Raw genomic sequence first — 24247 nt, 5'->3', positions numbered from 1 at the left:
ATACCTAGGACCTACCCAACCTGCAAAAGGGCTTAAAATGCACTTCTATATCCACAAACTATACACCCACAACTCAATCACATCACACAGCCCTTCCTGGGCCCATTCAAACAGTCATCAATCACAATATGTAAAATTACAGTTTAGTCCTCATAATTTAATCCTTTTGCAAAAACTACCCAAATGAGTTCTAAAAATTCTAAAACTTTGCCCCGCAGTCCTTAGCATCATTAATAAGTTAATGCAAAAGGAATTATAATTTTCTGAGCTACCACGAATATTTTATGAAATTTTTTTATCCAATTCAAGCACTAGAAAATTAAGAAAAAACAAAGTTCGGGTTTATCTATGCCGATTCTGACTCCAGGGACGTGCTCGGGACATCTGACAATGGTGGGTTAGCCAAAATCTCGACCAAATTCCAAGACTTTTTCAGTAGCCTGTCTGTCTGGCAAAAAATTTGCAGACCCAGGCAACTGTCGAATTTCCGCAAATTGAAGGTACCTACAGGAAGCCCACAACACGGGGGTTAGTACATAATTTTTACGGAATTTTCTAAGCTCATTTACTCGAAAAAATACTACGAAGTTTCATGGGACCCATCGAAAAATGATGTCGAAAAATTTTAAAATTTATATTGCTGCGAAGCTCTGGACGAGTGGAGCCCTCTGGTACTCTCAGTTTTGTCGTGGGGTTCACGGTTTGTGAGAAATCTAGCCCAAAAGTCAAAATGGGCTAAAACTTCCCAGACAAAAATTGGGCAAACCGCTCGATGGATTTTGGTGTTCTTGGTGTCTATGGAAAGCTCTCGAGGTGTAGATGGTGTTTGACACAAGACTCGGCCCAATCGATGGCTGGATCTACCGAATTTTGGCCGGGAAAAAGAAGCGGCGCACTACGCGTCGCGTGTCTTCGCGCGCACTTTTCCGGCGTTCCAGGCGGTGGCCAGCGAGGGGGATGATTGCTGCAGGTGCGCCGGTGAGCTGGGAAGGCTGGGGCTGTGGCTGGCCGGCGTGGGGAGGAGGGAGGAGACAGAAAACAGGAGAGAGAGGAAGAGAGACGGGACGCGCTTGGAGAAGAAAGAAAAGAAAAGAAAGAGGCCGGTCCGATTCGATCAGTTTGATCCGGCCCGATTCGATTCGATCGGTCCGATTCAAGATACAAAATTTTAAATTTTGATATGCCTTGAGACCGAAAATGAGGCCCAAAAATTCTGAAAAAAAATTCTAGAAAACTCAGAAAAATTCGTAGAGTCTAAATATATTTTTAGTTTTGCCACGTGGTCTTTAAATTAAATTTTAAAATCATCAAAGCTTTATATTTTCGAAAAATCGAACCCGATTTCTAAAATTCGAAAAATTTCAAATAATTTTCTAAAATTTAAATAAAATAAAATATTAATATTTACTCACAAAATAATAAATTTAAAAATTTGGGGTGTTACACACTTAGGGTGCAGCTAGAATGACATGTACTGGACTGCAGGTGCTGGTACCTGCAGTAAAGGTATTGGTACTGGTTGAGGTATTTGCATAGCAAACATTATAGTTCCTCTAAAGTTATTTTCCCATTAGAAGGTAAAAGAATAAGAAAATTAAATTTTTCATCCATCGACTGAACTAGTAAAACAATCTTCTCCATATTCGCATCAATTTTGTTAAAAGCTATATCTATCCGCCTTCCTATGCCTTTCTCCAATAGATCAGTAATGATTCCTGTGAGGTTTCTTTCATTCACAATAATAGAAACCGAATCGCCTTGCTTCTAATTTGGAGCATTAGTCACGGTATATATTGTAACAACCTAATTTTTCTAATAAATATATATTTTTTTTCCTTTATTGAGCTAATAATCTATTGATTTTTTATTCATGGATTTAAATTAATATTTTCACAAAGGTAATTTTTATTAAATGGGTATCATTTTTTTTCATGTATTATTATTATTATTATTATTGTTGTTGTTGTTGTTGTTGTTGTTGTTGTTGTTGTTGTTGTTGTTGTTGTTGTTGTTATTATTATCATCATTGTTGTTTTAATTGAAAACTAAAATTTCAAAGAAATAAAAATTTGGACCTAAGTGAATAACTTATGAAACTTTAGGGACTAGCTATGTAATTAAAAGATTAAAAAAAAAACCCAAAAATAAAAAAGCAGTAGCCACCCCCCCCCCCCTCCTCTCCCGCATCACTCCCTCCCCCTCTCTTTCTTCCTCTCATTTTTCAGCAAGCACCAACGCCAGCGAGGCACCGATGGGACTCCCCCACTTCAGGATGACGTCAGGCGGCGGCAACCCACGGCAGTAGGCGGCAGGGAGGAAGAGAGAGAGAAAGAAGAGAAAGAAGGAAAAGAAGAGAGAGAGAGAGAGAGAGAGAGAGAGAGAGAGAGATTCAGGCCGTTTTCTGGCCGATTCCAACCACCAACGCTGGCGATCTAAGCTGCCCTCAATTCCCCACGAACCCAGCTCCATTTTTCGACCAGCCATGCTTGGAATGAAAAAGTTTCTAGCGAGAAACGAAGAGAGAGAAAGAGGAGAGAGAAAGTGATGGCAGTGGTTTTCGGCCCATTTTCGCGGTGATCCGATCGTCGGATAAAAAATTCAAGACCACCGATGGACTCAGGACGGCAAAATCTTCAAGATAGGACTGGTCCCGGTCCGATCAGAAATCATTTGAAAAAGGCGATCATCGGATGGTCCAGATCGCTTGATGAGAATTTTGAGCTTTTTCAACTCTGAAAAATTTAGAAATAATTTTATGATAATTATTGAAAATTTTTGGGCCTCATGTAGGTGCAATCGGATCGATAATAGCTCACCGACGCCCGGGAATGAGTTTTCGGGTATAGCTGGCTGCCTGACGGCTCGTCCAGAACCTAGTCAATATTATAGTTGATTCTAGCATTTTCAGACGTTTGATGTGTCCCAACCGCAAGTGCACGGGTCGTTCAAGTAGTATAGAAAAAGATATCATTCCCACGAGGAGTTGTGTTAATGATTGAATTTTTTATGTAAAATAAAATATGTTAAAATTGTATTTTAATCAAATTAATAAAAGAAATTTAGGAAATTGAAGCATAAGGTATGAAAATGCAAAACTAAATTCAAATAATGACTAATTTAATAATTCGCAAAATAAAGAAATTGATAATAATGAAAATTAATAAAATGAGATTAAACTAAACACTCAAAAGTAAAATTCCAAGCAATAATTGATGAAAGACGATTCTGGAGTTAAGGGTTCATATTTAAGTCATTTTGGGATTTTCCCTAGCTAGCCCAATCCATGAAATTTATGGGTTTAAAGGAGATTAATTCTAAAATCCTTTGAAAACTCTTTCGAGTGAGACAAAGAGTGCCTTAATTAACTTAATCCTACTTTCGTGGAGTTAAAATTAACCAAGACCCATTAGGTTCTTTAATCAATCTATTAAAACCCTCTTAACCCTTAGTCTATTTCTAGATCTAAGTTAATTAAGTCCAATTTCTTGATTAACTATCACTTGGTTTTCTCCTTTCGGTGCTTCAACCAAGGATTAAGAACATAACTTAATGGGGCCCTTCATTAAGCATGTGAATAAGCACACAAGAAATGGATTAAACCTCATAAAATCATAAAATTGGGACTAACCCAGTTCAAATCCACAAAAATAACTAAATATTACATCCCTTACTCCAGAATCAAAGTAAAACTACTCACTATCCATAATGTTTACAAGAAATTCTGAGTTTATAAAGAAATAAAGCTTTAATCTAAGCTAAGAAACAAGAAACTAAACACTAGAAATGTAGGAAAAATGTAAGAAAAGAAAGAAATCTCCAAATCTGGTTGGAAATGGAGTGGGAGATGATTGTGACTCTTCAGCTGCTGCCTCCCCTATTCCTTTTCTTCCTCTACTTGCTTCCTCCCTTTCTAAAATGGGAAATGGGGCTATTTATAGCATTTTTTGGCATGGAGCCCTAAAATGGTGTGTTTTAGGAGGGATTTTCTAAGGGAATCTTACACGACTCATTAATGAAATCTTTGTGGATCAGCATAAGTGGGTGCATAAGTTATCTGATCCCTTATGCGATTTCATTGTTGGTTCACTTATGCAAAACTGCATGACTTGGCGCATAGGTTATGCACATTTCCATGAGATTGCATAAGGGAGGCGTGAATCTGCATAAGCTATGCACTCTCCTTATGCACAATTCGGTAGGTGTTGGAACAGTGTTTCTTCTCCTCATGCGGATCTGCATAGCTTATGCGGCAAGTTATGCGCAATTTTGTCAATGCATATTTCCACTTGAAAACTTGTTTTTGACATCTTTGACTGTAGAAGTCACTCCTCAATGGCAAAATTTCTTTTCAGTCCTTCAAAAACACCATTTTTCCTACAAAACAAAGTAAAAATTATAAATTAATCCAAAATTGACAATTATGAAAAACTAACTAAATAACTAATGAAATTAGCTAAATATGACTAATAATCAAATAAAATGGCTATGAAATTAAACCTAAATGATTATGCAAAATGTATGCATCAAATACCCCCAAACTCAAGCTTTTGCTTGTCCTCAAGCAAACTTTAAAGTGTGATGCAATTTTTAGGGGTGCCTTATCCAAAGAGCTATGAAAATCACCTATTAAAGTAACTTAACACACCTTTAGCCATACCAGCAATCCATATACCCATCCTTCAAAATGCAAAGAATCTAATGCTTATCCAAGCTTTCACCGCTTAGCCATCAAGTTAATTATCATTCAAAATCCCCAAACCAACCAATCAAAAGAGAGAGTCATGCTCAAAAGGAATTCTAAGACAATCAATAGTCAAAGTGTCTCTATATGGAATGATGGAATTGAATGAATGAATGAATAGTTTTCCAATCCCATAGGCAAATTCCCTACTCCCATCTCCACTAATGTAGCAAGTACTATCAAGAGATCAAAGGTCATTTTAGGGATGTAATGGGGCCATGGGGTTCAAAATGAGGCTAAGAAGAAAGATGGGTAAAAAGGATTCAAAGCATGAGAATATTTTCAATCTTGACAACATAAGGTACACTTCTTATTTTATTATTTTTTTTCTTTTTCTCTTTTTTTCATATATGGAGGAGAGAAATACACAATGAGAATTGTCAAGTGCTAGCATAGTTTACAAAACACATAAAAATGGAGGGACATTTTGATACTTTAAACTTGTATCTTGCATTTTCTTTTGATGATTGTCCCTAAAAATGCCACCCCCAAACTCATTTCTTTTAATACTTTGGGTGGATTTCTTTCATTTTGAATGACAATAGTGAAAAGCACATATACTAGCACTTTTACAAGATGACAATCACTTCTTCTCCCTTTTATTGAATTTTTTTTTCTTTTCTTTTCTTTTTTTTTTATGTACCTAATGTTATAAATAATTATTCTCATGAAAAAGGTTGGAGTGTTTGGTTCATTGACTAGGTAACAATAAGGATTTCAAGAAAAATTAGGGGTAAAAAGGCTCAAAGGGGTTTGCAAGGGTTAATTTTAATTAAGAAAAGGGCCAAAGGTTTAAAATGAGAAGGTTTAAATCAAAGAATGCCTAATCATCTCTCTTTTCAAGTACAAGCTGGTATTTCACCTTGAAAGGTTTAGAAATTTTGTTCTAGGATTAGTGAGACATCATTTGACTACCTTATATCCAATAACTCCCTCTAAACACTCTAATCTCTAAAGGACTAGTTGGGTGGCTTTTTGGCTAAGAAGATATAGGCAAGGGATAGACACTTCAAAACCTTGCACCTCTTAGGAGACTTTCAATCCACAAGCCCAACTAAAGGTAAGTCAAATCACTCTCATAGGTAGCTTTTCAATACTCAAGAGATTTGGCAAAAGATTTTAATGCATGATGCATGATTCCTAAAAATGAGTAATGCATTAACTAAATGGAGGAAGTCTATTTGTGTGCAATGTGTACAATTTCTAAGTGATGTATAATGTGTGTGTAAATGTGTTATGTATATGTATGTAAGGATGTATATGTAAAATATTTACAATATATGTAAATGGAATGGGATGAGATTCTCCTATACTCAAAATGTGAAAATGAAGCAAAAATCAAAATGTGCACCCCCAAATTCAAAATTAGACATTGTCCTCAATGTCTCAAGTAGTGCATTATCAAAACTCAAAGTAAACAGGAATTACCAAGAATTGTGAGATTTAAGAGCAAAAAGAAAGAGTTACCTGGTATGGAGCAGATGAGAATTCAAGATATAATGGGGATGCATAAGAAGCTGCACAGGTTATGCAGAGTAAAGTGCTGTCCAGAACAGGTGCATAAGCTGTGCGGTTCTGCATGAGTGGCATAGAGGATTGCACAGGCTATGCAAAATATTTGCATAAGGGTATTCATAGCCTATGCAGTATATTCAAAAGCTGCTGCATGATAATGAGCAAGGGAAAATGTGCAACCACCAGTAGAGGCATGCAAATATATACAGAGTATGGACAAATATGCACAAAGTGAAAGATGCAGAGAAAAGTTAGGGCAAATGCGGCGAAAATAGGAGTGGAGAAGAAGAGGAGAGGTAATGCCGGAATAAATGGACGTGGGGGAAAAAAGGAGTGAACAGGAATATCGGGAGGTGGAGGTGGGAAAAATGGTGCCGAAAACAAATTTGATTTGAACAGGGTTTGTGTAAAAACTGCATAAGTGAAAAGTGAGTTGTGCATAACTTATGCACTCTCTTATGCATGTTTCGATGGGTAATAAAAAGGTGTGAAAAACTGATTATGCAGGAGTGCATAGCTTATGCACTAACTTATGCAAGTTCCGGCTTGCTTTGGACTTCAGAGAAATAGCTCATGCAAAAGTGCATAAGTCATGCACTGTCCTTATGCACTGTTCGGCAAGTTTTGACTTTCAGGGAGAGTGGTCATGCGGAAGTGCATAAGCTATGCACTCTGCTTATGCACCTGTCGGCATGTTTTGGTTTTTGGAAAATGTGGTCATGCAGTTGTGCATAAGCTATGCACTCTGCTTATGCACTTTTCTGGGTTTTGAAATTTGGGGTTGGTGGTTATGCGTAGTGCATAAGCTATGCACCCTCCTTATGCAGTCTCGCAGATTTTGGTGTTTGGAAAATGTGGTCATGCGGTTGTGCATAGGCTATGCACTCGCTTATGCACCTCGGCAAGTTTTGAGATTTTGGGTTGGTGGTCATGCAATTGTGCATAAGCTATGCACTCGCTTATGCACTCCTGGTTTTGGAATTTTGGGTTTGTGGTTATGCGTATGCATAAGTCATGCACTCTCCTTATGCAGTCTCGCAGAGAGAGAAAATCGAGTTTTTGGTCATGCGGAAGTGCATAAGTTATGCACTCGCTTATGCACCCTCGCAGTTTTGATTTTTGGAGTTTCGGTTATGCGTAGTGCATAAGTCATGCACCCTCCTTATGCACTTCAGAGAGAGAAAATGAAGAATTTGAAGTTATGCAAATGTGCATAAGTCATGCACTCGCTTATGTGTTTCAAAAATATGAAATTTGACAAAATTAGGCTATGCAGAGTTGCATAAGCTATGCACTCTTCTCATGCACTTTGCAATATGAATGAAAATGGCAAGAATTGTGGTTATGCAGGATTGCATAAGCTATGCAGTTGCTTATGCACAATTCAACAAGATTAAGATTGCAATGGAACATGATTTGCAAGTGTGAAAAATACCCTAGAATGAAGAAATATAATTTCATGAAGCATAAACCATGAGAAAATTTCACCAAAAACACATCAATATATACAAAGTTCATCAAAAATGCATCACACAAGCTTGTAGAAGATGGATCCTGCATAAAAGGCATTTGTGACCCATGCCATTTTAACTCAAATTCTGCAAATCAACATTTAGCACATTAAAACTCAATAAAATCTGCATAAAGTTGTATCTATTCACAAATGATGAACTCCCCAAGTCATGCCAAGAAAAATGCAGCATTTCCACCTTAAATCCCACAACCCAAATAAGCTCATAACTGCAAAAATGGCTCACTTACCACCATATTAACATTAAAAGCACATTTACTTAAAAGTTACACACCCAACCTCACCAAGAACGTAAGTCATCTACTGCAGACACCCTCTTTGCTGCAGAATGTCATTTTTTTGCTCTGCATAAACCAGGTAGCAACCCAATGACATAATTCATCTGCTGCAGACCTTTCCTTGCTACAGATTTCATTTTTCCTCTCTGCATAAACCAGGTAGCAGACCCTGCACTGGTTATGCAGCAAAAATTAATCAATTTGTAGGAGATTTAAAGAACATAATTTCAGGTTAAGGGTCACTCCCCAGCAGTTCACCAACCTTCCTCCATTGAAATACATCTACAAGGGACAAAATTCTCCATTGAAATACATCTACAAGGGACAAAATTCAACAAATGTCAAAAATTGAATTTGGGGAGATTCAAGATAAAAACAAAAGTAATGAAAGTAAAAGTAAATCAGCAAAATAAAAATAAAAGGACTTGGGATGCCTCCCAAGAGGGCTAATTTATAGTCCTTAGCTGGACTTTTGTCATTTTTCATTGTGGCTGGAATTGGAATTTATTGCCTCTGTTTCCAATAGGTGCTTCAATGAATCTATACTTCATTTTCTTTCCATCACATGAGAAGATCCTTGTTGCTTTGTCTAAAAATCCGACCATTTCTTTCTTGATAACTTTTGGTGCATCTTTTTCTTTGAGAGATGGTTGCTTTACTTCACTTTTCTCCACTTTCTCAACTTGAAAGATTGGTGCCATAGGACAAGGTGGATTACTATTCAAATGTTGTGCAAATGCAGCCTCTTTTGGATTTTCATCATTGATACTCCCTTTATGGATAAGACTACTTTTAAGAGAAGCCTTCGGATAGCTCTTTCTAAAGTGCTCTTTTACTAACTCATCAACTATATCAATTCTCAAACAAGAGTCTACATCTTCATGTTGCTTCTTCTTATCATTGCCAATGTTGAAGACTAAATGATCCTCTCCGACTCTGAGAGTAAGCTTTTCACCTTTCACGTCAATCAAAGCACCAGCTGTAGCTAGGAAAGGCCTCCCCAAAATGATTGGGATATTAGAATCCTCTTCCATGTCCAAGATGACAAAGTCAACAGGTATGTAGAATTTCCCAACCTTCAGAGGCACATTCTCCAAAATCCCTTCAGGATACTTAATTGATCTGTCAGCTAACTGAAGAGAAATGTGGGTCGGCTTAAGATCTCCCATGTTGAGCTTCTCATAGATGGAGAGGGGCATAAGGTTTACACTAGCCCCTAAATAACATAAAGCTTTTATAGAACATGATTCCCCAATGTGGCATGGAATTGAAAAACTACCTGGATCCTTGAGCTTTGGAGGAAGTTTCCTTTGGAGGATAGCACTGCATTCCTCAGTTAAGGCTACAGTCTCATAATCTTCAAGTCTTCTTTTGTTTGAAAGAATTTCTTTCAAAAACTTAGCATAAGAAGGCATTTGGGAAAGAGCATCAATAAAAGGCACATCTATATATAGCTTCTTTAAAACCTCTAAGAACTTCCCAAATTGCTTATCAAGCTTGGCTTTTTGAAATCTCTGTGGAAAGGGAAGCTGTGGCTTGTAAGGCTCTGGAGGTATATATTTCTCTTCTTTCTCTCCAACCTCCTCTTTACCTTTTCTTGCACTCCCTTTTTCACTCTTTTGTTTTTCATCTCTCTCAACATCTTTCTCATTTTCTCTCTTCTCAACTTTTTCACTCTTCTCAATATGCACTATTTTACCACTCCTCAGTGTGATGGCATGACATTGCTTCTTTGGATTTTCTGTTTGACTAGGAAGTTTCCCCATAGATTTGGTACTTGATGAGCGTGCTTGTTGTGCAATCTGATTTTCCAGCATCCTATTGTGTGTTTGCATCTGTTCCAGCCTTGCTTTCATCTCTCTCATCTCTTCATCATGCTTAGTTTGATTAGCAAGAATTTGTTGTAATAAAGCCTCTGTGGTGGAACTTTGTTCTTGCTGTTTTGGTAGAGGTGCAGAATTTGCATTCTTTTGCTGAAAACTAGGTGGTGGTTGCCAAGGTTGTTGGTATTGATGCCCTTATTGTTGTGGTGGAAAGTTCTGAGTTAAAGCTTGAGTTTGCTGATTTCCCCATGAAAAATTTGGATGATTCCTCCAAGCATATGAAGGATAATCTACTCCATAGCTCATTGTTCCTTCTGCATAAGTAACTTGTTGAGAATTCCCAGAGCATGATGATGAACTAACTAGCATACTTAAATCCTCCATTTTCTTAGCAAGGACATTAGTGAGTGCATCAAATTTGGCATTGATCATGTTGAATGGATGAAGCTCATACATTCCAGCAGCTTGCCTCTTTTGAGTTGGAGCTGGTCCTCTTAGACTACTCCAAAGATGAATATTCTTTGCTATTTTCTCTAACAACTCATAAGCTTCATCTTCATGCTTAATGATGAATTCCCCTCCAGTTTGAGCATCAATGATTCCTCTGATAGCAGGAGTGACATTTGTGTAAAAATTCTGGTTTATCATCCATTTAGGAATGGCATGATGTGGACATTGTCTCTCCAACTCCTTCCATCTCATCCATGACTCATAAAGAGTCTCATCTTCTCTTGGTCTAAAAGCAATCATTTGATTCCTCAACTCTTGAGTTTTTCCAGGTGGAAAGTATTGGGCAAGAAATGCATCAGTGAGCTGCTCCCAATTTGTAATTGAGTTGTGAGGTAAAGAATCAAGCCAATCCAATGCTCTATCTTTCAAAGAGAATGGAAACAATTTTAGCCTTGTTGCATCATCATACACTCCTGGTTGCTTTTGCATGTCACAGATCATAACAAACTTCTTAAGATGAGTATGAGGATTTTCTGAAGGATGACCTCCAAATTGAGAATTCTGAATCATTTGTAGTACTCCAAAATCCATCTTATAACTATTTACATCAATTCTTGGTCTTGCTATACTCTCTCTTAAGTCATCAAAATGAGGAAATGCATGATCCATCATACTTCCCTTAGGAACATTAGCATTTACAACTTCTTCACCATGAGCTGCATTTTCATTGTTTCGATTATTTCCAGCATTACCACCACCAATTCCAACTCTTTCTTGACCATTTCTTGTTGATTTGCTGCTCTCAATGCTTCTTTTCTTCTTCTAGTTTCTTTCTTGTTGGCTCTACAAAACTTCTCAATTTCAGTATTAAATAATATGGATGTATCACTTGTGCTTCTAGCTCTTCTCATAAAAGATTAAGAGTACCTAAAAAAAAAAAACAAACACAAAATGAAAAGATAACAAAGATAAAACTATAAACAACTAAAATAATCAAGAATTCAATCTTAAACAAACAACTCCCCGGCAACGGCGCCAAAAACTTGATGTGTCCCAACCGCAAGTGCAATTCGTTCAAGTAGTATAGAAAAAGATATTGTTCCCACGAGTTGTGTTAATGATTGAATTTTTGATGTAAAATAAAATATGTTAAAATTGTATTTTAATCAAATTAATAAAAGAAATTTAGGAAATTGAAGCATAAGGTATGAAAATGCAAAACTAAATTCAAACAATGACTAATTTAATAATTCGCAAAATAAAGAAATTGATAATAATGAAAATTAATAAAATGAGATTAAACTAAACACTCAAAAGTAAAATTCCAAGCAATAATTGATGAAAGAGGATTCTGGAGTTAATGGTTCATATTTAAGTCATTTTGGGATTTTCCCTAGCTAGCCCAATCCATGAAATTTATAGGTTTAAAGGAGATTAATTCTAAAATCCTTTGAAAACTCTTTCGAGTGAGACAAAGAGTGCCTTAATTAACTTAATCCTACTTTCGTGGAGTTAAAATTAACCAAGACCCATTAGGTTCTTTAATCAATCTATTAAAACCCTCTTAACCCTTAGTCTATTTCTAGATCTAAGTTAATTAAGTCAAATTTCTTGATTAACTATCACTTGGTTTTCTCCTTTCGGTGCTTCAACCAAGGATTAAGAACATAACTTAATGGGGCCCTTCATTAAGCATGTGAATAAGCACACAAGAAATGGATTAAACCTCATAAATTCATTAAATTGGGACTAACCCAGTTCAAATCCACAAAAATAACTAAATATTACATCCCTTACTCCAGAATCAAAGTAAAACTACTCACTATCCATAATGTTTACAAGAAATTCTGAGTTTATAAGGAAATAAAGCTTTAATCTAAGCTAAGAAACAAGAAACTAAACACTAGAAATGTAGGAAAAATGTAAGAAAAGAAAGAAATCTCCAAATCTGGTTGGAAATGGAGTGGGAGATGATTGTGACTCTTCAGCTGCTGCCTCCCCTATTCCTTTTCTTCCTCTACTTGCTTCCTCCCTTTCTAAAATGGGAAATAGGGCTATTTATAGCATTTTCTGGCATGGAGCCCTAAAATGGTGTGTTTTAGGAGGGATTTTCTGAGGGAATCTTCTGCCAGCTCATTAATGAAATCTTTGTGGGACTGTATAAGTGGACTGCATAAGTTATGCAGTCCCTTATGCGATTTAATTATTCTGGTTCACTTATGCAAAACTGCATGACTTGGCGCATAGGTTATGCACATTTCCGTGAGATTGCATAAGGGAGGCGTGAATCTGCATAAGCTATGCACTCTCCTTATGCACAATTCGGTAGGTGTTGGAACAGTGTTTCTTCTTCTCATGCGGATCTGCATAGCTTATGCGGCAAGTTATGCGCAATTTTGTCAATGCATATTTCCACTTGAAAACTTGTTTTTGACATCTTTGGCTGTAGAAGTCACTCCTCAATGGCAAAATTTCTTTTCAGTCCTTCAAAAACACCATTTTTCCTACAAAACAAAGTAAAAATTATAAATTAATCCAAAATTGACAATTATGAAAAACTAACTAAATAACTAATGAAATTAGCTAAAAGTGACTAATAATCAAATAAAATGGCTATGAAATTAAACCTAAATGATTATGCAAAATGTATGCATCAACGTTCTGGACTCCAGGTGTCAGATTTGACATAGGTAAACTCGAACTCCAAGTTATTCATTTTTTTGCTTAATACAGGGTTGAGGACAGATTTATAAAATATTCGTAGGAAATTAGAAAATTATAATTTATTTTACAATAGCTTTATAATATTGTTAAGGACTGCGTGACAAGTTTATAGAATTTTTAAAATTAGTTAAAATTTTTTTTTTTTGGAAAATATATGTTTTAAACCTTATAAATGATTGTCCGATTGCGTTAGTTTGGATTGGATTGGCGGGCCCAGGAGGGGCCATATGATATTGTTGAGATGTGATTTTGAGATTTAGAATATTATAAGTGTCTTTTGAACCTTTTTATAGGTTGGGCAAGTCCTAGATATAGGGAAAATTCTGCCGGATTTTCGACATGACTTATGGTGTCTTTGGTTCTTTTTAAGCTTGTATTGAGTCAATTTTATTAAATAGTTGTAATGTAATTGTTAGGTGAGCTGCGACAACCTTTTTCCTCCGCCCAGCCACCACAGTGACCTCGATTTAAGTCTGTGAGTAAAATATTGATTTTACTTATAATTTCAATATTATTATATGTTCAGGCATGCCCATACATCTCTTATAAATATATATTTATATAGTTAAATACTAGGCATATTTTATATTGCATCTTTATTTGATGAAATGTTATAGATATTGTTTTATGGTAATTTGGAGCAGTGTGCATGTGTTGGCGTGCGTATAGTGTGTGATATTGATTATGGACTGGACAGGTAGACGCAGTTGGAGCTTGACTCACTGGGACCCAATCCTTTATGGATAAGTCGGGGTAGGCACGGCTCGAGATGATCTCGCTGACTCCTACATTGGGTCTATTAAGAGAAAGTCTGGCTTGAGATGTATTCACTGGCAGACGTTGAATTTAAGAGAGCTATATAGGGAATTAGCTCCTATATATATATATATATATATATATTGTTTGAACACTATATGAGTGTATGAGTACTCCAAATTACTTTTTTTTTTATTATTTATGATGTGATTTGTATGAAAACTATAAAGATGTTGCATTCTACTCTTTATGATGTATTAACTTTAGATAGCTATAGAAATTGTACTTAAAATCAGTATTTTACTCTCTGAGTCGAACACTCACTCCTGTTTACCTTATTTTTTCAGGCTACAGGAGGAGACTTTTTTCAAAATAACCTACTTTTTTTCTCGCAGGTTATCAGTAATTACTTAATTGTATTATTATTCTCTAAATTTGTAATTTAGAACTCCGCATGTACTAGCAATAGCATTAATCTTGTAAGGGATTGTATGAATTTAAGTTTTTGTATTAATAAATGAAAATTTTTTGTAATTTTTAAATAGTTTATAAATGATGTAATAAGGTTGAACTGTGCTCCCCTAATTTTAGTTTCTGATAATTATTGGGTTAAGTTAGCCCAAAATAAAATTATATTAGTTTAATTTAAATTATTTTATATACATGTTGGGCCTAAATTGTGGGCTTGGTCATGGGTCTGGGAACGGCAAGGCTTACTACAGGCCTCGGGGGCTTTATGCTTGTCCAGGTCCTAGTGCCGATCCAGCCTATAGGTTAGGTCGTGACATGTATAGCTTCTAAAACATTTGAATTTTGCACTTCTTCTCCATGAGTAATTGGTCTTTCAAATCATTCCACCATGAGGGAAACATGAAGATTTGGGTCAACTGCTATAAAACTCCCTCTGCGTCCTGAGACTTGGAGGTTTCCTTGTCAAGCGCACTTCTGGTTTTCTAAAGCATGGTATTGGCTACAAAAATAGTGTTGTGGATTGTTGAAATGAGACTTTGGTCCCACTGGGCATGCCAAAAATTGTTTCCTTTGAAAAACAATCTCAGCTGTCTCACAGCTTATGGTTTGTAGGCGTGCCAGATACAAAGTATATCACTTAATTTGCGCTCTGACTTTTGAAATTAAACGATCATGAGAGCTAACTCTACTGTACACAGCTTCATCAATCTCATAGGTAATTGAATAAAAAAACTAATTGGAAATTAAATACGTTAGTTAGAAAATTAAAAACACATAAAGTAAGGATAAAATATTACTAGAATCTGACTCGTATAATTGAATTGAGTTATTGGAGCTATAAACATTTATGTTTGCTCTAATATTTATAGTTCTCCTGTAGATACCTTTGTAAGAATTTGGTTACCACTTTCATATTTTGCTAGTATTGGCAGTTACCCTACTACCTTATTACTCATTGAATTGCTTTCTTAACCACCTCCCGTGGACCTTCAAAAAACTAAATTAATAAAATAAAATTAATTAAATTAATTAAATTAATTAAATTAATTTTAAATCTAAAAATAATAAATAAATAAAATTAATTGTTTGGTGTAAATACTTGTGAGCATCTTTGATCTTGTACTACGTCGTTTTATCTGAATTGAAGTTGAGCCCCTTCCTTCAATCAATGCAGTCTAATCTATTTCGCGATTCCTGCCTCAAACCCTAAGTCCTTCAGTTACTTCAGCCGCACCGCACTGAAGCCATCACCACCATTGTGGTTCAACTTTTCCGTTTTCCATTAGCTTATTCGTCGCTTTAGTTCATCACTTCGAATCAATCAGGGTGGTCGTTGCAATTGAACCGAAGGAGGAGGCAACGATCCCTAACTAGCTGTCTAACCGCTGCCTAACTGCTTTGTCCATATCGCCGTCGCAGTTCAGTGTGGTAGAGGTGAGCTCTCCAATTAAAACTTGATATTTATTCATTGGCTATTTTTTTTTCAGTTTTTTTTTAATATTATTTTTATGGATGCTGGCATCAAAAGTGAAGAAAATTGAAACTCTAGATTATGATGCTATTTGTTTTTTATTTTTGAATCTCTGTTAAAATTACGTTTCTTCATTAGATTTTCCGATTAGCTTTTTGTTACTCGGCGATGTGTCATCCTTGGTCCAATTTTTCTTTCCTTAGTACTTGAAGTTAGCTCATCTACTTATAAAGGAGCTAGATTTTATTGAGCTGAATTCCGATTAGTTGCGCTTATTTGCAGCCTATTATTAACAATAGTGAAAGAAAGGTTAGATCATTCTTTTCAACATGTTAATTTTGATTTTAATTTTAAATTGTTTTGTGTGCCTGAATTTATTGGACAGGTAAAGAAAGAAAGGAGAGGGAGAGATGGCAGACAGGTTGACGCGTATTGCAATTGTGAGCTCTGATAGATGCAAACCCAAGAAGTGCCGTCAAGAGTGCAAAAAGAGTTGCCCTGTTGTCAAAACTGGTAACTATTTTTTGGTTGTTTTTGTTTATGATTTTATTCTTGCATTTTGAATTTAAATATCAATGCCAATGGTCTACTTATTTTTGTTCCTTGATTTCTTTTTATTTAATATTTCAACAGAAAAAGTATCCAAGATATTTTCACAATAATGCTGCTCAACATAATACTATAATTAATGCTTTTGGCCCTTCTTTGATTGATGATTGGCAATGCCAATTGTTGGTTAGGTTTTCAGAACAGAATTGAACATAAATTTTCACTACATCCTTTTGGAGTGCTCTGTGTTTGATTTTATCCTTATATAGGTATCTTGTTTGTTTGTTTCATTAGTTTCTCCTCACTAGTATAGAGATCCTAATCTTTATTTTGACAATGAGCCTTGGGCTCAACTAAACTTTAGCTAACAAGGTTTGGGCTGCTGTATTCATTATAAGTTTACATCAGATAAAGTTCTTTTGGTATGTGAAGACTGTAGGAATTGGATGATGTGGGTTAGGGGTGGTCTTACGTTATCCATTCCTCCCCTTTGGTATATGTTGGAGCTCAAAGAGTAGAGCTCACTGTAAACCTTCTCTTGGTTTTATTGTCTTTGGTAATGGTCTTTGCTACAGATTATTATTCCTACTATGTGTCTTCTTACCATTTCTTACAATTATCCTCAGGGAAATTGTGTATTGAGGTTACTCCCGCTTCTAAGATAGCTTTCATCTCTGAGGAGTTGTGCATTGGATGTGGTATATGTGTTAAGGTTGGTAAATTTAAGTAGGAAATCCTTTCTTTTTTGTTTTTCAGTTTGGTTATGGATTTGTGCAAAATTGACTCTTAATGGCACTGTTGATGCAGAAATGCCCATTTGAAGCAATTCAGATCATCAACCTGCCAAAGGATTTGGATAAAGACACAACCCACCGTTATGGGCCCAACACATTTAAATTGCACAGGTCAGTTAATGATCTCATGGGTTCATAGTAGAGGGGTCTACAGGGGGCTTTCTTTCTTTTCTTTTTTTTTTTTTTTTTTTTTTAACTGGGTCACCATAACCAATTAGAGTTAGAGAGGCAAACATAGGTTTATGTGGAAAGCAGTCAGGAAATATTACTTATGTTTCCTGGATGATAGTAGCTTCTGTTGATGAAAAATCGGTTAAATTATATTCTCACATTTAAAAATGAGAATTTTTCTGTTGATTCCTTATTATTTGCCTGTTATTTTGGAGGGATGAAATAGTAGGGAAGAAAAACCCCCTCTTACACAATTACCTTGGATTAAGTAGGAGCTAGGACTTGGTGTGGTGGATAGTGTCTTTAATAGCCATTTTTGCGATTCTCGTGCAAATAACTGTGTTGTTCTACTGACACTGCCTTGGCCATTAAATGATACTTCTACCTGCCCAAAAGAAAAAGGTATACTTGTGTTTTATGCCCTCTTACATAGCAGAAAATTACAATTGCAGGTTACCAGTCCCTAGGCCTGGGCAAGTTCTCGGCTTGGTTGGAACAAATGGCATTGGGAAGTCCACTGCCCTAAAAGTTTTGGCTGGCAAACTGAAACCAAATTTGGGTCGTTTCAATGTACTAACTTTATGTATAATTGCTGTTATTGCTACATGATGCGTACATGTGTTTTTGTAACATTTTTGGAGTTTTCTTCTTTATTTGCAGAATCCTCCAGATTGGCAGGAAATCTTGACCTACTTTCGAGGATCTGAATTGCAGAATTATTTTACCCGTATCCTGGAAGATCATTTGAAGGTACTTTTCCAGTTAGACATGGTCTTAAACTTATATTACTATTTGATATTGTGCTATCATATGAAAGCATTCTCTGTACTGTCAGTTCTTGCATCTTTACTTATTCATTCAACTTTCCTGGTTATGTGGCTCCAATTTTTTCAATAGTTATGACTTCGACTATAATTAGGTAACTGTATTGTACTATGCAGTGTTGTCAAAAGTGCTAGGCGCTTTTAAGGTGAGCAGGTCCTCCATTGCCTGAGGCGCTCGCCCAAGCAAAATGAGGTGCTAATTTATTCTAAAATAATAAATAATTAAATATACAATGTAAAAAAGTCTAACATATTACACAATTAATAAATTGTGAAATTTCATATTCATATTTCATAATATATTTATATGTTTCAAGCTTCAAGAGCAAAAGCATTTTTCTAATAGTACAAAATTTTAAAGCAAAAATCATAAAGCACGTAATATAATTTAAAATTCTAGATGCATTGTTCAATTTCATTCAATATGTCAACTTCTTCTTCTTCTTCTTCTTCTTCTTTTTAATAATTTCCCGCTTGGGGTGCTTGGTGCTGTCTCGTCTGGGCACCTAGGCAGCGCCTTGCTTGGAGGCTTCCTAGGTGAGGTGCCTGGATTTCGCCTTGCCCGTGCGCCTCTTGACAAAACTGGTACCATGCAGACTTGAGTGTGGAGATGTTGGCTATTTAGTGATATGACAAATGCTGATTTTACAATTTGATTTACTTGCACTATTTGTGATACATATATGACAAAATTATTCCATCAATGATGAATTGTCACTTTTTTATTCCCTTTCTACTTACAATTGCTTATTTGCTGTGCAATGCAGTCATTTCTTGCTGGGCATAAATCATTTTATATTGTTTCAATTGCATGCCTTCCAATTGTTATAATGTGTTTGGGGCTGTGCCGCTGTGGTCCATGTATTACCCTGCTTTGTGGTCTTTTTCTTGCTGTAGTCCGTTTTTAGTTCCAGTTCTTGCTGGAGAATCTTGAATGAGACAATCCTTAACACTATGTTTGTTTGGCAAGGGTTGGAATTGGGGAGAGGAAGAGGGGGAGGAGAAAATAAGAACTTGTTTGAAAGAGAGGAAAAAGGGGAAGAGAAAGTTGTAGCAAGAAAATTCTCCCATAGGGAACCTTTCACCCCAAAATTGGTGAAATTGAAGAGAAAATACACAAAATTACTAAATTATCTTCGCTTTTAATCTTATCTTTTATTCAAGGGATATTTTTGTGATTTGGCACTAACAAAAATGTTTTTATTTTCTCCTCCCTCATTTTTTCTCCTCCATAGAGGCGAGCCTTCTCTTGGTTGAATTTGAAATCTCAAGAAACCAAATAAATTGAAATTTTATAGAAGGCAAACCAAGTTGAACCAAACTGAAGAGTTGAACATAATCAAAGAACCATGTAGGTGTTGGTTCAGTTCATCTTTTATTTTTTATTTGTTTTTAATTTAAGCGGAATAATGCCCAGCCCTATTCCCCGATCCAACCGAGAAGAGAGAAAGTTATTCTATTCTTCTCCAATTTTTATCCCCTCATTTACTCTTCTCCCATTTTCTTTCCTCTCCTACTTCCCCATACAAAGCATATATGTTTGGTTTGAACTCATTTGATAGCATTAAGTGAAAGTACTCTTACAAGTCATGTTGGATTTTTACCTCCTTTTGTTTGTGGATTTTCAGATCCTGAATTTCTGTGATGCATCTGTTTTGGATATGATTGAAATATTATTTCCTTTTGTATGTAATTTTTGTTTTCATGTTCAGCTTTTTCCGTGAGATCCTAATCACTCTCTCTCTCTCTCTCTCTCTCTCTTAGAAAGTTTCTGAGTTCTAATAAGAAGACCTTTTAGTTTTGGCTTGCTATAGTAAAGTCCGCACTCCTTATAATCCCTTTTATAATGTTATTTTCTGGTTACCAAAGTACGATGAAAAGGAAAAATGTTGGCAAATGTAATCCTGTGAACAATGTTTTTTTATTCTATATTTTCCCTTGCTAAAGACAAGTTCATATTCAACAGGCCATTATAAAGCCTCAGTATGTTGATCACATTCCCAAAGCAGTACAAGGCAATGTAGGGCAGGTGCTTGACCAAAAGGATGAAAGAGATATGAAAGCAGAACTTTGTCAAGATCTTGAGCTGAACCAGGTTATAGATCGCAATGTGGGGGATTTATCAGGTGGAGAGCTGCAGCGATTTGCTATTGCTGTTGTTGCGATACAGAATGCAGAGATATACATGTTTGATGAACCTTCAAGTTATCTTGATGTCAAACAGAGGCTTAAAGCTGCCCAAGTTGTCAGATCTTTGCTCAGGCCTAATAGGTTTAACCTTCTTTCTTTTGTTCTTCAAATTTTTTTGTTCTTATACTTTCAAACTTAATTGCATTAGTTTCAAATTTGTTTCAGCTATGTAATTGTGGTGGAGCATGACCTTAGCGTCCTCGATTATTTATCAGACTTCATTTGCTGCTTATATGGGAAACCGGGTGCATATGGAGTTGTAACGCTTCCCTTCTCTGTTAGGGAAGGAATTAATATTTTCTTGGCTGGATTTGTTCCTACAGAAAATCTTCGATTTAGGGATGAGTCTTTAACCTTCAAGGTAATTTTTGCATCTATACTCACACACTCACCTTCCCTCCCTCCTTGACACTATTTTAGTTGCCTTTCTAGGTTGCTGAGACTCCGCAAGAGAGTGCTGAGGAGATTGAAACGTATGCACGGTACAAATATCCAACCATGACTAAAACTCAGGGTAACTTTAAGCTTCGAGTGATTGAGGGTGAATTTACAGATTCTCAGATAATTGTTATGTTGGGTGAGAATGGAACAGGGAAGACAACATTTATTCGTATGCTGGTACTCCTCTCTCTCTCTCTCTCTCTTTCTCTCTCTCTCTATATATATATATATATTAATTTTTTTTTTAACCATGAAAATTGGCATCTCTTGAACAATTTATTTTATTGGCTATATGCAGGCTGGCTTATTGAAACCTGATACTGTAGAAGGTTCTGATGTCGAGATACCTGAGTTTAATGTTTCTTACAAGCCCCAGAAGATCAGTCCTAAGTTCCAATCTACTGTTAGACACTTGCTACATCAAAAAATTCGCGATTCTTATACACATCCTCAGTTTGTATCAGATGTCATGAAACCGCTTCTTATCGAACAACTAATGGATCAAGAAGTCGTAAATCTATCTGGTGGGGAGTTGCAAAGAGTTGCTTTGTGTCTCTGCCTTGGAAAGGTGATTGCTTCAACTTATTTTGGTAATTCAATATTCATTTTGGTGAAATGAAATTCAATTCTCTGGATTGGTGTTTCTGGAAAATGCGTCTGTTTGTTGTTGATTCTATTCGTCTTGTGTATTAGTGGACTAATAGATGGAACAGGCTTTGCAAGAAGTATTGAGAATTACTTGAAGGTTGGTTGGAGGTTTCATGTGAGGCTGATGAGTTCAGTTATATAGGTTGCTCAGAATGCTTTACTATAGACTTTTAGGTAGGGTGATACAAGATATTTTCACTTATATTTTCTGCTTGATAAAATTTTTTTCACATCCTCTCTGCAAATAGTCAAAGGAATTCGTGGGAGCATTTTTATCAGTTTTCCCCCGTTCCCATTTGGATTGCTTTCCTATGCCACCTTTTTGTGGTATGAAGCATAGACACTTTGCTCAAAAGGCTTGTGTAGTTTGTGACATTGTGCTAGACATGGAATATTTTACGTGTGTGAATGTTATGACATGGAGAAATTTTCTGCAGAGACTTATATGTTTTATTTTTATTTTTATTTTTATTTTTTTTATTTGGTGTCTTTTGTCCTTAGTTTTGATTATATTTAGTTACAATTGCATAAATTATAAATATGACTGTTTGCTGAGTTTTTTTCAGATCCAGATCAGCCCCTGGTATTACCAAATGGTAATAAATTTTAGATATCATATATTTAGTTTCTAATGTAAAATAATTAAAAGGGACCAAAATATAAACCCAATATAAATTAAAAAAAAAAAAGGAAAAGAAAACAAATTTTGAATCGGGCTGTTTTTGGTTTGGAACTACTGGTTCAAATTGATGGTTTGGGTTCAATGAAGAGGGGGTCAGTTAACTCGGTTCTGGGCGGTTCATGAACTGGAATCATTGAACCGAGCAGGTCCTGGTCCTGTTCATGGTTTGAACGGGCCTGTGGCCAGTTCTAACACTCAAGTCCTAAGACAGAAAACATTGTCCTCATTTGAGTGTACAGGGAGAAGACTGCAGGTCTATAGGAGTGCTTCTTTGAACATGCGTAAAGACCCTAAGCTGCAAACAGTCCCTGAAAGTCTTTTAGGGGTTCTTCTTTTACTCCTTTCCTTGATGTCAGTAGTTCATAATTGATTGTACTTGTGATTCTTGGTTTATGTGGTGAATATCTAAGATTTGATTATAAAATGGTAACTAAAGCAGATTGGCATGTGAATTGAAACTAGTCATGGGTAACATTTGTTTTCATTCACTGGATCTGTGTGAGCGGTGCCAGTTCCTAGCACAAGCAGTTCTTTTTGTGGGTTCATAGAAATCAATGACGTGCAGGTTACCAGCATTTTCTGTCATTATTACTAGAGCCAAGCCAATGAATTTCTCACTCACTTATCACTTATTTTAATATTAATATCTAAATATTTGAGGCTTGTTCTATTTAATGGAGTCTGATGCTTAGTTTGCTTTTCTTGATGCAGCCTGCAGACATTTATCTAATAGATGAACCAAGTGCTTATCTAGATTCTGAGCAGCGTATTGTTGCTTCAAAAGTCATAAAGAGGTTTATTCTTCATGCAAAGAAAACTGCATTTGTGGTAGAGCATGATTTTATAATGGCAACTTACCTTGCTGATAGAGTTATTGTATATGAGGGGAAGCCGTCTTTGGATTGCACAGCAAATTCTCCTCAGTCATTGTTGACTGGAATGAATCTCTTCTTATCTGTAAGTACTTTTTGTTTGTGTTTTAAAGAGAGAGAGTTTAAGAATGATGCCAACTGAATCATTATATTTTCATTAGAATCATTTCTGAGATATGCTTTTGAAAATTTCACTTTGCTTGGTGACTCTCTGCTGCTTCTTAATTGTGTACTACTTTTGCTTATGGTGAACCATAAGCTCATCTCAACAGCTTTTGCACATGTAACCTTTTGTCATACATTATTCAATTTAAATTTTACACGTTTAATTTATGCCCACTTTCTACTGAATTTCACTTTGGTGCACTGGATGCAGCATCTGGATATCACATTTAGGCGTGACCCAACTAATTATCGACCGAGAATCAACAAACTGGACTCAACCAAGGACAGAGAGCAGAAGTCTGCAGGGTCATATTATTACCTGGATGATTGATGTAATTATTGACAGGTTCACATAGTTTTCATGCTGGCCAAACTCTATTTCAGGTACTCTTCTGATGAACTTGTGTTTTTGCTTACCTTAGACATTGTCAAAGGTTTTCATTTTATCTGCTGTTTTTAGATATGCAGAATTTGAGCACATCATTCCGAGTAATGTTGAAACTTGGCCAAGTTATTCTAATTGTTGGCAAATGACTGGATGTCTCCTGGCTGGCAAAGAAATAAAGTTTATTTTTCTCTAATTGAGCTGCAGGCTGTATATGATGTTACTCGGTTGTGTTGTCTCTTATAGTGTTTTTTTGGTTCACCTGTTATCGGAGACCTTTAAGCGAGTGAATCATAATATTTTCCTTGAGCGGTTTGCGTTTGACTGGATTTTCGGGGGGCAAAAAAATAGAGGAAGAACGAAAGAGATGCTAAACTTGAGTTATTTTTTAAGTTAATGTTACGTTGATTACAGTATAATAGATATTCCTCTGAAAATTTTTCTTTCAAATCTGCGGTGCCCGTCGTGAAAACTATTCTAATTGGATGCGAGAAGACTAGCGAGGTATGCAATAAAATCCTCCCTTTTAAGCCCATAAGTTGCCAGCCCCTGTCCACACTGATTTTCACAACAATAACTGTGAAAATCAGTTGGATTCTATCAAAGCACGGCATCGAATGGAAGATATGCTCGTAATAAATTCCAATATAGTAGGACTTCGACGCATAGGGGAATCGTCGTTTTGCACCATTCAACTTGTTCGATTTGATGTATATCGTACTCAAATTTTTAGAGAAATCTATTGCATCTTTTCTTTTTTGAAATT

At 36.0% G+C, this 24247-nt stretch overlaps 1 protein-coding gene and 1 non-coding gene across 3 annotated transcripts; both read left to right on the top strand.

Annotated features, from left to right (window-relative positions):
* Positions 1-10546: 10546 nt before the first annotated feature.
* On the top strand, positions 10547-10654 carry LOC131176391 (small nucleolar RNA R71). Its single transcript, XR_009146483.1, has one exon. It is a non-coding gene; the product is annotated as a small nucleolar RNA R71 (small nucleolar RNA).
* Positions 10655-15416: 4762 nt separating this feature from the next.
* Positions 15417-23931, top strand: LOC110636581 (ABC transporter E family member 2). Of its 2 annotated transcripts, none has more exons than XM_021786351.2 (13): positions 15417-15723; positions 16146-16273; positions 16936-17021; positions 17117-17214; positions 17727-17844; positions 17935-18024; positions 20065-20369; positions 20454-20649; positions 20721-20906; positions 21028-21297; positions 22771-23016; positions 23308-23480; positions 23557-23931. In XM_021786351.2, exons 2-12 carry the CDS (start codon positions 16171-16173, stop codon positions 23425-23427), a joined length of 1818 nt encoding a protein of 605 aa, XP_021642043.1. In that variant the 5' UTR covers positions 15417-15723; positions 16146-16170; the 3' UTR covers positions 23428-23480; positions 23557-23931. The 2 variants fall into 2 exon arrangements, with proteins under 2 accessions (XP_021642043.1, XP_021642045.1); XM_021786353.2 differs by having other exon boundaries at positions 15433-15723; positions 23565-23931.
* The last annotated feature ends 316 nt before the right edge of the window (positions 23932-24247 follow it).

Source organism: Hevea brasiliensis, unplaced genomic scaffold (genome assembly GCF_030052815.1).
Source record: "Hevea brasiliensis isolate MT/VB/25A 57/8 unplaced genomic scaffold, ASM3005281v1 Scaf1, whole genome shotgun sequence".
Classification (NCBI taxonomy): Eukaryota; Viridiplantae; Streptophyta; class Magnoliopsida; order Malpighiales; family Euphorbiaceae; genus Hevea; species Hevea brasiliensis.
Note: the sequence above shows the minus strand (reverse complement) of the source record. Positions and strands in the feature narration are given on the sequence as shown.

Coding starts and splice junctions, on each gene's coding strand:
- LOC110636581 (XM_021786351.2), top strand. CDS start 16,171: ATGGCAGACAGGTTGACGCGTATTGCAATTGTGAGCTCTGATAGATGC. Junction 17,845..17,934: donor CAAATTTGGGTCGTTTCAAT/GTACTAACTTTA, acceptor CTTTATTTGCAG/AATCCTCCAGATTGGCAGGA. Junction 23,017..23,307: donor GAATGAATCTCTTCTTATCT/GTAAGTACTTTT, acceptor CACTGGATGCAG/CATCTGGATATCACATTTAG.